General features: G+C 40.6%; 1 protein-coding gene across 6 annotated transcripts in view; it reads right to left on the bottom strand.

Moving 5' to 3' along the window:
- Positions 1-1,073: 1,073 nt before the first annotated feature.
- Positions 1,074-15,071, bottom strand: part of ppargc1a (peroxisome proliferator-activated receptor gamma, coactivator 1 alpha) — a 587,416-nt gene continuing 573,418 nt past the window's right edge. For all 6 annotated transcript variants that reach the window (XM_063043362.1, XM_063043363.1, XM_063043366.1 and 3 more), the window contains one exon: positions 1,074-3,287. In XM_063043362.1, the coding sequence (XP_062899432.1) occupies positions 3,184-3,287 (104 nt within the window). In that variant the 3' untranslated portion in view covers positions 1,074-3,183. The remainder of the gene's footprint in view (positions 3,288-15,071) is intronic.

The raw sequence follows: 15,071 nt of genomic DNA, 5'->3' as shown, positions 1-15,071 counted from the left end.
CCAGGAATGATCCAGTAGACAGGTTGAGAGATACCATTGACAAAGTTTAGGCTCACTCAAAAGAACCAGGTACAAAGTGGTGTATCTGAATACCTGCTGGGAATTGATTCTTCACAGATGGACATGTTTTGTCTCTGTTCCTGAGACACCCACAACAATTGTCCTGACACAACCAGTAATGTAGAGATTCTTGTAGTATTAGCACTGAGGTACCAATTGAAAGAATAGATTGGTAGTTAAATGCACTCCCAGCTAGTTTTAGCATTTTCTGCTGTCTGGTCTGAAACTGCCCTGTAAAGTTTCCCTATGTCAACAGAGTGTCTCTTCGGGTCAGGAGTTAATCATGATCACATCCTGCTGTGCTTCTAGTTCTGAGAATGTTCCTTGACAATGACTTATGCTTCCACTATGTTGGTAACGTCCAAAACTTGCAATGCCTGGCAATTGTTTGTCACTGGGGATAAAAAACATAAGATGTATTAACTTGAATTGTGACTAGAAACATTTCGCAATCTGCATTTTTACCCAAAATATTTGCTCATGCAATCTACTCTCCATAAGATCACTCTTGGGTTTTGTGACACTTAAAAAAAACACAATGATCCAGTTTTATCGACACCGGATTTTAAAATCCATACCCTTGTTTTTATGATACCTTCAGCTGCCAAAGCCTTTAAGCTGAGGAATTCCCTCCCTGAAGCCTTCCACTTCTTTGCTCCTTTAATACACTCCTGTGTATTAGAAACCAGTATATTGGTTGTGTACTCTGATATTTCCTTATGTGGCTCACTTCCCAGTTTTTTGAAGCTCCTGATAACTTATAAGTTTGTTAATTTTCTATGACACTGTATTTTTTGCCGATCTACAGTGCAAGAAAAACAGTTTCTTAAGGCATCTATTAGATTAGTTCAGAGTACATTTAAATCAAGATATCACTCAAGTTCAAACTGTTTAGGGAACTAATTATTAATACTCCAATTCATCTAAATTTGTACTTTATGATTTTTACAATTATTAAGTAATGTAAATATATTTTGCTTGTTTGATGAGTGCACACACAGGGCAGTGTTTGAAACATTGTTTCTCTTTATTAGTTAAGTAAGGTTGATGAAAACTGCACATTTAAAAAAAAATCACAGTAATTCTATACAATGGTTCAACCACACATTACAGTTAGAAATGTCAGTCAAAAGGAAACTCACATGGATGTTCCTTCATATTTCCTGTTCAGTACAGTTCCATCAACTAATATATTTTCACCCACACACCTAACAGCACAGTGTCCTCAGAAATTACTTTAGTTAAAATTAAGAATAATCAAGTGATATAATACATTGCTATTCTAGTTATTGTACAGAGCAAAATTTATTTTACAATTAAAATCCTCATCAAGTTTGCCAGATAGGACAAAACATCATTACCCAAGTTATAAAGGATAGTTGAGAACTAACATTAGCTACGAACACACAATTTCACTTATTTTGTTTTTTAAGTTAGCGATTGCTACACACAAAACTATGAAATACTGTAGTTGTTATAAGTTAGAAGTCTAACATTTCTTGAAACACACATTAAGCACCTAAAGAAGCTGGGTAATGTGCCTGGTCCTCCACCTCACAACATGATATGCTAAAATTAGATCTTTAAAAATAAACATTTATTGCTATTTTTGTATTTATTTTTTACAATCTTACTATTACAATAAAGAAGAGAATATTCAAAATACAGGGAAGAAAATGTAAACCTCAGTTTGGCATCATATGATAAAATGAGTTAAAAGACCTGAAACTATTTCTAATAAGAGTGCGAGCAGAGATAAAAGACCAGTGGTACTACGGTGAATGAATGTTTAGGTCAAAACCTTTATATTGCTATTTTTATATACTTACAAAGTTGACAACTCAGTTTACCAAATATATGAAGACAATTTTCCAATGGCAGACATTAAGATCACTCAATACAAAGTCAAAATGGACAAATAAATAATGATATCACCTGCTAGAACTGTAAGCAAAAAGAGCTTAGGTGAATACTCTATAGCTGCTAGTGGAGATGATGGAGTGAGGAACAGGTGCAGAGTTATCTTGGAAATCCTGGGGCAGGAATTCACCTTTGACTGCTGGCACTTAATGTTGTCCTCCTGCCCTAGTAGTCAATTCTACAAATATATAGATGTGCACACAATGGTTGTCAATAGTGCAGCAGACATATACTGCTAGCACCAAAGACAAATATGTAGTCCCTCATTTTTTCAAAAAAAATCATGAAGTTAAACTAATCTATAATTTACCAACATACCTGCCCCAAAACCTCCTCTGAAATACGTGGAATTTGAGTGATAATCATCATATTTTAAGCATTGTGTAATGGTCTGTAATGAAATCAGAAGCAAACGTGATTTTTTTTATTTTATTCTTCTGATTTATTAACTTGCATCTAAGTTATTGTAAAAGGCAAAACAAATGAAAGCAACTTTAATGATTAGTCATAGCAATGGAAGTGGTGACCTGATTCATTTTCTAAATTGATCAGTTGCAAGGTCATTGTAAAGCTACGTTGTGGTAAATGAGCATTGGTCCATGTGACACACAGACTACCTTACCCATCTCAGCTTTATACCTCTCCAATTTTCTAAATATATTAGTGTACACTAGTGTTTAACTTATGGTTACATTCTTGTTTTAATTATTTAAAAGAAGGCTGCATGTACAGTGCATAGCTGTAACAAAAAACAACATTGTCATATTTACATAAAATAAAAATATCTCAGTTTAACATTAGTAAATCTGTAACTACATTTTAGCATTTAGTAAATAAAATATCTGAAATACCCCAAGTATTTATTCCCAACTCTCGTCAATAATGTAATACCACATCCAAGTGTCAGAAAAATTGCTGAACAAGCTGCATATTTCACCATTCTGATTATCATTTATATAGCACATGTAAAATATCACTAGCCTACTATCTGTACTCCTGCTTTTGGTTTCCTTTTTGTTTAAGTTGAATGTTCTTCAACTTTCCTCACACACTGCAGCAGCTGGGTTCATGTAAACTTCATTTGTACAGAGTGTAAAGAGGGATTAGATCCCAGGATGACCAATGCAAGTTCTTTAATGGTAAATGACAGGATGCCTGCAAGGTACGGTGGTTTTTCTCCACATTTAGCACATTTGGTGTCTGTTACCTACGCAAACTTCGCTGAGCCTCTTTCAGCAAGCTGTCAAAATCCATTGAGTCGTACTTGCTTTTAGTTGAAGCAGGGTCAAAGTCATCTGAATTGGAATCTACAACAAAGAAGCATCATTTAGTTAACATTTTCCACATACAGCATTATAAATTGAGGTCCTGTCCTAACATCTTACTTTAGTAATTGCTTTAAAATTAGTGAGCGAAAAGAAGCTATATCAACGCAAAGCAACTTTACTATTTTGGTAATTTGGTTAAAGAATTTCAGTTTAACGAAGGCTACTGTGTGCTAAAAGGAAATTTCAGGGTAATTAAAATGAAGAGCTGGTTTATAATCCACAAAATATTTTCTATTTCCGTGTAATAAAGAAAAACACGTGCACTTTGATCTCTAAACCATTTGTGTGCAACTGTTTTCAGTTTTCAGCAGTGCATAGCTTATAACGGTTGGGTAACACAAATCTTCATGTATTCATTAACCATAGGGGATTAAATTTAAGTCATGATGGTCATTTGTTTCTGATCTCCAAAAGTAACCAGCTTCAGCTGGGTTTCAATGCATGTGTTCTGAACAGGACTTTGTGGGGTGGAATTGGTGAATAGAAGGAGATAGCTGATAGTGAATTATCAGCTTAATGGATTGCCAATTGACTATCAGGCCATTTTATAGACAGATTTCCATTGTCCAATTTCACCCCAGCTGTTTCTAAAATCTAAAATACCATTTGTCCTGCTTAATAAGAACTGCATAAATCATCAGGCAAACCATATAATATCCTTGACAGTAAAATCTGCTGAAATCCCTGAAATGACTAGCAAGCTTAAACAGAGGGATCCAGGGTTATTTTTAAAGAAATACAATATGCCTTTAACTATGTATACAGTTGATATGAATAGTTATGTAAAAATCTCTTTCTTTCTGTTCCACCTGACAGTTTTTTTTTGTCACTTCTTTTTTCAGCCTTGGGGGATGATCATATTGCATTCAAGTGAATAAACCTTTCAGCCTGTAAAGTCAAATAATTTTCTTTGCTTTTTCCATCTTCAAATGTTTCTACTGCCTCATCAGTTGAACTCCCGATTGACTCTTGAATTGATATAGACTGACATTTGTACAGGTGAGACTTGAATTATTACTGGAAGGTTTAGAACACCAACTCAAATGGAACTGCAATATTTGATCCCAATTCTCCTAGCTTTTGTGTATTTGCATAGTTTCAGGAGCAATTTCAAAGGGTTGAAATTGTGATCCTGTGAGATCACAATTAGGAAGAGTATTGAGACTTCATTTGTATTAAACTTATAAGTAAGAAAGTATTTGGATATGCGCTATAGAAACTATTCTGATGGGTTGCATTTCAGCCTAGTACAGTAGCCGCTGTGCTCTGAACGATTGGAACCTGCAGAGAAAGGTTAAATATTGCCCAGTCCATTAGTTTATCATATCCAATCCATCTTTATGGTGTATTAAATCAGTAAGGCTAACAGTGTTACCACTGAAGAGAAAAAGCTATTTCCTTTACTCTCCTCTACCTTCTAGGAGAAAAGGAGCTTGAAAGCCCAGATAACGGTAAGGCACTGACGGTAAGGAGTGCAGTAGAACAGAGGGATCTGGGAATACAGATACAAAATTCTCTAAAAGTGGCGTTACAGGTAGAAAGGGTCGTAAAGAGAGCTTTTGGTACATTGGCCTTTATTAATCAAAGTATTGAGTATAAGAGCTGGAATGTTATGATGAGGCTGTATAAGGCATTGGTGAGGCCGAATCTCGAGTATTGTGTTCAGTTTTGGTCACCAAATTACAGGATGGATATAAATAAGGTTGAAAGAGTGCAGAGAAGGTTTACAAGGATGTTGCCGGGACTTGAGAAACTCAGTTACAGAGGAAGGTTGAATAGGTTAGGATTTTATTCCCTGGAGCATAGAAGAATGAGGGGAGATTTGATAGAGGTATATAAAATTATGATAGGTATAGATAGAGTGAATGCAAGCAGGCTTTTTCCAATGAGGCAAGGGGAGAAAAAAAACAGAGGACATGGGTTAAGGGTGAGGGGGGAAAAGTTTAAAGGGAACATTAGGGGGGGCTTCTTCACACAGAGAGTGGTGGGAGTGTGGAATGAGCTGCCAGACGAGGTGGTAAATGCGGGTTCTTTTTTAACATTTAAGAATAAATTGGACAGATATATGGATGGGAGCTGTATGGAGGGATATGGTCCGTGTGCAGGTCAGTGGGACTAGGTAGAAAATGGTTCGGCACAGCCGAAGGGCCAAAAGGCCTGTTTCTGTGCTGTAATTTTTCTATGGTTTCTATGGTTTCCAACTAGACTTAAGAACATTTTCTTCCCCACTGCTATCAGGCTACTAAATCAATCACATCTTTCATATTCCCTTCCCAGTGATACTGCCACGTTCTCAAACCGTTAATTCTACTTCTTCTGCTGTTGTTACATGAGCATTTCTATTTACAGTACTACACTTTGCACCAGTCCATTGTTTTTGCAACTGCCTTCATAGCTAATTGTTGTATTTATTATTACCATGTATATGGTTTACTCTCTGAACTTCACGCGAGCAAGGAATCCTATTGCAACCAGCTGTACATGACAGTAAATCTGAAGGACCTCTAGAGAAGGCAAAAGAAATTCAGAAACCCTTCAGAAAAAGCTATCGAGGTATCCCACCTAATTAGTAACCTTTGCATCCCACCCAAATAGTAACCTTTGCCAAAAAGAAACTAACACATAAGAGGCAAAATGAAAAGAAAATCTAAAGATGAAAACTTGAATCTCTCTGGAGATGATATAATTCCAATATGCTGACCAATAGCTGAAGACAAGAATTTGCCCAAGAAGGATTTTGCTCTATTCCAATCAACAGCACCAGCTCTAAAAAGAGAGTACAGGCCTAGCCTGCTTAATTTCTACACAGACGATAAACTCCCCAATCCAAGATTCTGATGATCATTTCCTGCACTCCCTCTTTTGCATATATACCCTTCCTTAGACAGAAACATCTGTATGTAGTCTCATTGGAGCTCCTTGTAATTAGAGCAACTTGTCTGTCTTTGTGCTTGTAATCAAATCGTCCTTCAGTAAAGACCAAATGTTGTCTTCCCTCCTGAATGTTAGTTCTAGTAATGGTTTTGGGTGCAAATATATTTGAATGAATGGCTAAAAAATAATCATAACAAATATGATCCTAAATATCAAAGGTGATATACAGCTGAAATATAGAATATTTACTTGGGCTCAAACTCACATTCACCAATAGAGTCTATTGATCCTAACACAAACCTATAAGCCTCTTCAGTTGTAAACCTGATTCAGAAGTCCTAGTCCTGAGCCAAGGGAGGATAAGGTGGTAGTAAAAAATTGCTCTAATGAACTACTAGAAGGCCTGTCCTGAGCTGGACAATAATAATGATTTTTTTTTGTTTCTTCAAACTAGAGTACAAAACATTAGTATAAGTAAAATAACAGTTGAACACAGCTTTAACAATGATTGATTAAAGTAATCAATATTCTACTCTTGTTATGTGTTAGTCCGGATTGTCCTTCTCCAGACAGAGCACTGCTGACATGGGATAACTTGCCACTCATTTTAATCAAACTCATCTCAATTGCCTGGATTGAAGGCCACTTGTTAACTGCAGAGAATCCTGCTGGGCCAAGAGGGAGACAAACAAAGTGGACTATCTTGATGGCGTTCCATGGTCAACTGAAAGTGGTTTAGGCCCGTTTATATTCAGTAACTGTTTAAATTAGTTGTTAGCTATTTGTATGTTTTGGATCTACTTCTTTACTACCTCTGCTGAAATTGTGGGACAAACTCCCGGAAGAACTGCTTCTGCTGCACATTCCAACACGCTCATAAGTTTGCAGCCATTAAGGATATTATCACTGTTTTTAAACAGAACTGGAGACTCATTCAGGTGGAGTTCTCTCCTGGATAACAATTCACATGGATGGTACACTGCAAGGAGAGTTGACATATCCCCTGTGCATATTTAATGTGTTCATTTATTTGCAGGAGCTTCTCCTGATGCCACTAGAAATAGAGGCAGCTTCCAAGCTTGCAAAATCCATGCCTGCAAAGTAAGCTGATAATTAATATCAGATTCGTGGTCACATTGGCCACTTGATAATGTTATCAGATACCAACATTATTTTTGTATTTGTTTATTCATTTATGGGATGTGGGCATTGCCAGCTAAGCCAGCATTTATTGCCCAGCCCTAGTTGCCCTTGAAAAGGTGGTGATGAGCTGCCTTCTTGAACCGCTGCAGTCCGTGAGGTGCAGGTACACCCACAGTGCTGTTAGGGAGGGAATTCCATGATTTTGACCCACTGACAATGAAGGAATGGCGATATGTTTCCAAGTCAGGATGGTGAGTGACTTGGAGGAGGATTTCCAAGTGGTGATTTTCCTATGTATCAGCTGTTCTCATCCTTCTAGAAGGTCGTGGTTGTGGGTCTGGAGGATGCTGCCTTAGGAACTTTGGTGTGTTGTTGCAGTGCATCTTGTAGATAGTACACACTGCTGCAACAGTTCGTCTGTGGCGGAGGGATTGGATGCTTGTGGAAGGGATTCCTAAGGTTGTCATACCAGGGGTGGTAGTGGAGATCAGTTCCCACTACCTATAAAGTGCTCCAAATGGCGTGTGACTCTAACAGCTTCTGACAACCAAATCCAACTCTTCACCTTCATGTGTGGCTTAGCTACTAGGTCCAGTGGAACTGTTTCTACTGAGAGGAGAAGGGGCAAAGGTGAACCTCTAATGCCTCAAAACCAGTTGCTTTGGGCAGGTGGGGCTCGTCAGCCTTGGACGACAACCCACCTCGAAGAAGGAAAACTCTGCTTTCAAGCATCCACTGCCTTGTGGCCAAACCCACCTATGGGAAATGCTTCAGGAGTAAACCCCGAGGAAGAAATCCGAAGCCTGGGTCCCTAAGGCAGTTTGACGTTGTTTACAACTTCACTCTGGCAACCCCTGCGAAGACACTGGTGCCAAGCTGTATTGGCACTTGCCCTTCCCTTGGACTACATCAGTAACATGGAGAGTGGGAACCTTCTGCATGGGAAACAGCCGGTTCTTCAAATCTTCCCGTGCAGGCTCGCACCCTGGAGAGGACATAGTTCACCAGAGGTGCAAACTGATGATCCCCTGGGATCGACTGCTGCCTATGATGGAAGGGCTACCAGTTTAGTGGGCTGCCTTGTACTGGATGCAGTCAAGCTGCTTGAGTGTTGATGGAGCTACACTCATCCAGGCGAGTGGCCAGTATTCCATTACACTCCTGACTGGAGCCTTGTAGATGGTTGTCAGGCTTTGGGGAGTCAGGAGGTGAGTTACACACTGCAGCATTCCTAGCCTTTGACCTGCTCTAGTAGCCACGGTGTTTATATGGCTAAACCTGTTCAGTTTCCAAGTCAATGGTAACCCCCAGGATGTTGACAGTAAGGAATTCAGTGAAGGTGATGCCACTAAATGTCCAGGGACGATGTTTAGAGACTCTCTTGATGGAGATGGTCATTGCCTGGCATTTGCATGGCTCAATTATAACTTACCAATTGTCAGCGCACGCCTGGATATTGTCCAGGTCCTGCTGCATTCGGGTGTGAACATTTTCATTATCTGAGGAGTCACAAATGGTGCAGGACATTGTGCAGTCATCTGTGAACATCCCTACTTCTGACCTTATGACGGAAGTAAGATTATTGATGAAGCAGCTGAAGATGGTTGATCCTAGGACATTTCCCCAAGTAACTCCTGCAGTGATGTCCTGAGGATGAGATGATTGACCTCCAACCACTACAAACATCTTCCTTTGTGTCAGGTATGCTTCCAACCAGCGGAGAGTTTTCCTCCTAATTCCCATTGACTCTATTTTAACTAGGGCACCTTGATGCCATACTCAGTCAAATGCTGCCTTGATGTCGACGGCTATCACTCTCACCTCATCTCTGGTATTTAGCTCTTTGGTCCATGTTTGGATCAAGGAGGTGATGAGGTCAGGATCTGAGTAGCCTTGACAAAACCCAAACTGGGCACCGGTCGCAGTGCTGCCGGGATAATCAAGGACACGACCCACCCAGCCAACAGACTTTTTGTCCCTCTTCCCTCCGAGAGAAGGTTCAGGAGCTTGAAGACTCGTACGGCCAGATTTGGAAGCAGCTTCTTTCCAACTGTGATAAGACTGCTGAACGGATCCTGACCCAGATCTGGGCCGTACCCTCCAAATATCCAGACCTGCCTCTCGGTTTTTTTGCACTACCTAACTTCCCATTTTTCTATTTTCTACTTATGATTTATAATTTAAATTTTTAATATTTACTAATTTTAACTATTTTTAATATTTTAAATATTTAATATTTGTAATCCAGGGAGTGTGAAGCGCAGAATCAAATACCACTGTGATGATTGTACGTTCTAGTACCAATTGTTTGGCGACAATAAAGTATAAAGTAAAGTATAAGTACATGTACACAGATCCCTGAAAGTTGCCTCACAGGTAGATAGGGTAGTTAAGAAAGCTTATGGGGTGTTAGCCTTCATAAGTCGAGCGATAGAGTTTAAGAGTCGCGAGATAATGGTGCAGCTCTATAAAACTCTGGTTAGGCCACGCTTGGTGTGTCCATGTTCTGGTCACCTCACTATAGGAAAGATGTGGAAGCATTGGAAAGGGTACGGAGGAGATTTACCAGGATGCTGCCTGGTTTACAAAGTATGCATTATGATCAGAGATTAAGGGAGCTAGGGCTTTACTCTTTGGAGAGAACAAGGATGAGAGAAGACATAACAGAGGTATACAAGATATTAAGAGGAATAGATAGAGTGGACAGCCAGCGCCTCTTCCCCAGGGCACCACTGCTCAATACAAGAGGACATGGCTTTAAGGTAAGGGGTGGGAAGTTCAAGGGGTATATTAGAGGAAGGTTTTTCACTCAGAGAGTGGTTGGTACATGGAATGCACTGCCTGAGTCAGTGGTGGAGGCAGATACACTAGTGAAGTTTAAGAGACTACTAGAGAGGTATGTGGAGGAATTTAAGGTGGGGGGGGGTTATATGGAAGGCAGGGTTTAAGGGTCAGCACAACATTGTGGGCTGTACTATTCTATGTTCTATGTAAGCAGGTTATTGCCGAGTAGGTGCTGCATGATAGCTCTGTTGATGACCTCTTCTGTTACTCTGCTGATGACGGAGTAGGTTGATAAGGTGGCAATTGGCTGGGTTGGACTTGTCCTGGTTCTCGTGTACAGGGTATACCTGGGCAATTATCCACATTGCCGGGTAGATGCCAGTGTTGTAGCTGTACTGGAACAGCTTGGCTCGTGGCACAGCAAGTTCTGGAGCACAAGTCTTCAGGACTATTGCCAGAATTTTGTCTGGGCCCATAGCCTTCACAGTATCCAGTGCTTTCTGCCTTTCTTGATATCATGTGGAGTGAATTGGATTGGCTGCATACTGACATCTGGGGTACTGGGGACTTCTGGAGGAGGCTAAGCTGGATCATCTACTTAGCACTTCTGACCGAAGATTGTAGCAAATGCCTCAGCGGTTATTTTTTGCACAGGAGTGCTGGGATCCTCCATCATTGAGGATGGGGATATTTGTGGAGCCTCCTCCTCCAGTGAGCTGTTTAATTGTCCACCACCAGTCACGGCTGGACGTGGCAGGACTACAGAGCTTAGATCTGATCCGTTGGTTGTGGGACCACTTAGCTCTGTCCATTACTTGCTGCTTATGGTGTTTGGCGTGCAAGTAGTCCTGTATCGTGTCTTCATCAGGGCAGTGTCTCATAGTGAGGTATGCCTGGTGTTGTTCTCGGCATGCCCTCCTGTACTTTTCATTGAACCAGGGTTGATCCCCTGGCCTGGTGGTAATATTAGAGTGGGGGATATGCCGGGTCATGAGGTTACAGATTGTAGTTGAGTACAATTCTGCTGCTGATGGTGGTCCATGGTGCCTCATAGATGCCCAGTCTTGGGCTGCTAGATCTGTTCAAAGTCTATCCCATTTAGCATGGTGGTAGTGCCACACAATGCAGTGGAGAGTTTCAGAAATGTGGAGACAGGATTTAGTCTCCACAAATACTGTGTGGTGGTCACTTCTATCAATGCTGTCATTATCAGATGTTTTCGCGGCAGGTAGGTCGGTGAGAGTGAGGTCAAGTGTTTTATTTCCCTCCTGTTAGTTCCCTCACCACTTGCTGTAGTCCCAGTCTAGTAGCTATGTCCAGTAGGACCCAACCAGCTCGGTCTGTGGTGGTACCACCGAGCCACTCTTGGTGAAGGACATTGAAACCCCCCACGCCCCAGCCACATTCTGTGCCCTGCCACCCTCAATGTCTCCTCCAAGTGCTGCTCAAAATGGAGAAGTACTGATTCATCAGTTGAGGGAGGACGGTTTGTGGTAACCAGCAGGAGGTTTCCTTGCCCATGTTTAACCTGGTGCCATGAGACTTCATGGGGCCCAGAGCTGATGTTGAGAGTTGCCAGGGAAACTCCATCTCTACTGCATACCACAGTGTTGCCAATTCTACTAGGTCTGTTCTGCCGGTGAGACAGTACATACCCAGGAATGGCGATGGTGAAGTCCGGAATGTTAACTGTAAGGTACGATTCTATCAGTACAACTATGTCAGGCTGTTGCTTGACTACTCTGTGAGATAGCTCTCCCGAATTCGGCACAAGTCCCCAGATGTTAGTAAGGAGGACCTTGAGGGTCGACAGGGCTGGTTTTGCTGTTGTCATTTTCAGTGCCTAGGTCGAAGCTGGGTTGTCTGTCCAGGTTCATTCCTTATTATTTTCTTTTTAGCAGTTGGATACAACTGAATGGCTTGCTAGGCCATTTCAGAGGACATTTAAGAGTCAACCACAGTGCTGTGGGTCTGGAGTCACATATAGGTCAGACCAAGTAAGGACGGCAGGATTCCTTCCCTGGACATTAGCGAACCAGATGGATTTTTACGACAATCTACATGGTTTCGTGGTCATCAGATATTTTGATTGAATTCAAATGCACGATGGGATTTGTACTCATGTCCCCAGCGTATAACTGGGTCCCCAGATTATTGATCCAGTGGTAATCACCACTATGCCAAATCTCCCGCTATTTACTAAATGTAAAAATGCAAAAAAAAAAAATCACATTTAGAACTCAAGTCTCATCAAATGTAGAGTACAGAACATTAAAAAATAAAAATAACCACAGGCAAACAGTTTAAGTTTACAATATCTAAACAAGATAACGAATAATTTACTGTATAAAATATTGGTTGAGGTTGTCTATCTCTGGGCAGAGTCCAGCTGCAGCAGGGGATTTCAAAGCTTTCAAAGGTACATTTAATGTCAGAGAAATGTATACAATATACATCCTGAAATGTTTTTTCTTTGCAACCATCCACGAAAACAGAGGAATGCCCCAAAGATTGACAGACAGCTAAATGTTGGAACCCAAAGTCTCCCCCAGCTCCCCTCCCTCCTGTGAGTAAGTGGCAGCAAGCAACAATCCCCCCCTCCTCTCACCAGCAAAAAAAAGCATCGGCGCCCACCATCGAGCACTCAAGCATGTAGCAAAATCAACAGCAAAGACACCGACTTGCAGTACTCCAAAGACTACGCATTCACCCAGTATTTGACATACCACAGGTGCTCTCTCTCTCTCTCTAATAACTGAAAGAGATGTCTCCATTTCACACCTGCTCCCAACACCCCACCAAAATCCCAATATTTAAATAAACTAACTCAGTTGTATGGATTGAAGTTCTGCACAATGGAAGCTAGGCAGGATTCCTGCTGCAAAGAGTAATCCAGTCACTGTAAAATGGCAAATCATAGTTTTCTATGGACTACTACACGTGGGACCAGCAGTTACAGTACTTAGGGACCAGATAAACTTTTAAACCAACTGTATTATTGATGTGTGGACTGCAAGATTGTAAAGGAAGGTGGCCCTATCTTATGTGCCAGAAAGCTCCAGAGACTGCATCAAAGCTCACAAATCCCTGGGAGAAATTTTGAGATTGGGTGGAAGACACAGGGGCAGGTACTAAGCTTCTCATCATCCTTTCCTGATCTTAGCACCTCTAATTCTTTACTGAATCTTCAGGTGGGATGATAGAAGGCAATGGACTGTGTGGTGCTAGATCATGCCCATTGCTTGCGTTCACTCCTTACACTAAACACCCGGTTACACATATATGTATGCAATTTTGCGCTTCACCTTTATGTATAACTTGATGAAGGGTTTTGGCCTGAAACCTTTTATTCCTCTCCACACAGGACTCTTTATTCCTTTCTATAGATGCTGCCTGACCTGCTGATTTCCTCCAGCATTTTGTATCTGTTGCTTGGATTTCCATCTTGTGCAGTCTCTAAATGTATAACCATGCATCTTTCAGTTCTACTAATGATGCAAAGTGGGGGCAATTGATGACCTTCAAGTAGTTTATACGTTATCAAAGGCCTTTATGAATCCTAATGTCTCTAGTGATCAGAGGCATCCAAAACCATGTGAAAACTCCTTAACTACTGAAACAAATGTTCTTGATATTATTATTTAAAACAATGTAATAAAGCAAACCATTTATCTTTTCAATAATGATGGGTGACCACATTTAAACATGGTTGAGTCACATGTGTCCGCTGTGTCTGGTGTGAAGCTGAAGGGGTGAAATGTATTTGTGCCTCAGCTCAGCACATTACAGAAAATCCCCAGGTTCAGAGCTGAGTCCAGGAGCATAGTGAGAGGTCAGATGTCTACAGCTAGCTGATGGTTCTCTGTGGAAGTCTCAGCCAGCCACAAAACCAAGCAAGCTCAACACATTCATGAGCTTTTTCTGCGTATTAATGCAACTGAACAGAAAATGCTGCTATTTATCTTCTCCATCTGTGTTGCATTCTTACTGCTATATCATTTATCAAATAATTAGCTTTACAATTCACTTAAGTGAATATACTTCCCCTCATCTTTTCCAGGTAATCTGAGTTATTCCAACCTGTTCAAAAATGTTTCATTTCAGTTTTATTTCTTTTCACTCTACAATAAATTCACATTCATTGATTTGCACTGCACAGAATGAGGCCACTTGGCCTTTTGAGTCTGTGCTGATTTTGTCAAAGAATATTATATTTAGTCTTACTCTTCTTTTGCTTGTTTAGCTAAATTCCTTTTCAAAACTATCATTAGAATTTTTTTCCAAATCCTTACCCAGTAGCACTTCAATTCTAGGTCCTACATTGAGTAAAACATTTTCCCTCATAACCCCTTTGACTATCACCTCAGATCTATGCACTTGACTTTACAAACATCAGATAAATTGAATCAACAGCACATTTTTATATCTCGTGGCTGACATGTAAATTCAGTCGTGACTTCCCCCTGCACACACAGTGCATATTGCACTCGGTAAGTGTAATACGTCTGCTACCATTCAGCCTGCTATGACTTTGACATCACCGAAATAGCGCCTAAGTGTAAACAACCAGGGAAGAAACTGAAAGGTGAGAGAAAGTGAAAGAGTGAAGCAGACCCGATCTTGCATTCCTTGAAGGGAAGGACTATACCATCACTTCCAATAAAGACAATGACAAATTCATCTCTCATTTTTTGATGAACCAGATCTTTAAATGATTGAAAAATGTGGCTGCTTACTTGTTTGGGAGAACAATTAACAGGCCCAGTTCACCCAGTTCCAGTTCAGACTACTTCTTTAAAAGCTTCAGCTATGACAGAATCTCACACATCTAAGTTTGTGCTTTGTATGGCATTGCTGAAATTGTGTACAATTAATATTCGTATCAACACCAAAAGTCCAGAAATTGAGTTGCCAGCGCACATGTGCCTTGCACACCCTGCACACTCAAATATCACTTGCCAC

The sequence above is a fragment of the Mobula hypostoma genome, chromosome 3 (genome assembly GCF_963921235.1).
Source record: "Mobula hypostoma chromosome 3, sMobHyp1.1, whole genome shotgun sequence".
Lineage (NCBI taxonomy): Eukaryota > Metazoa > Chordata > Chondrichthyes > Myliobatiformes > Myliobatidae > Mobula > Mobula hypostoma.
This window is presented reverse-complemented; position numbering and strand designations above follow the sequence as displayed.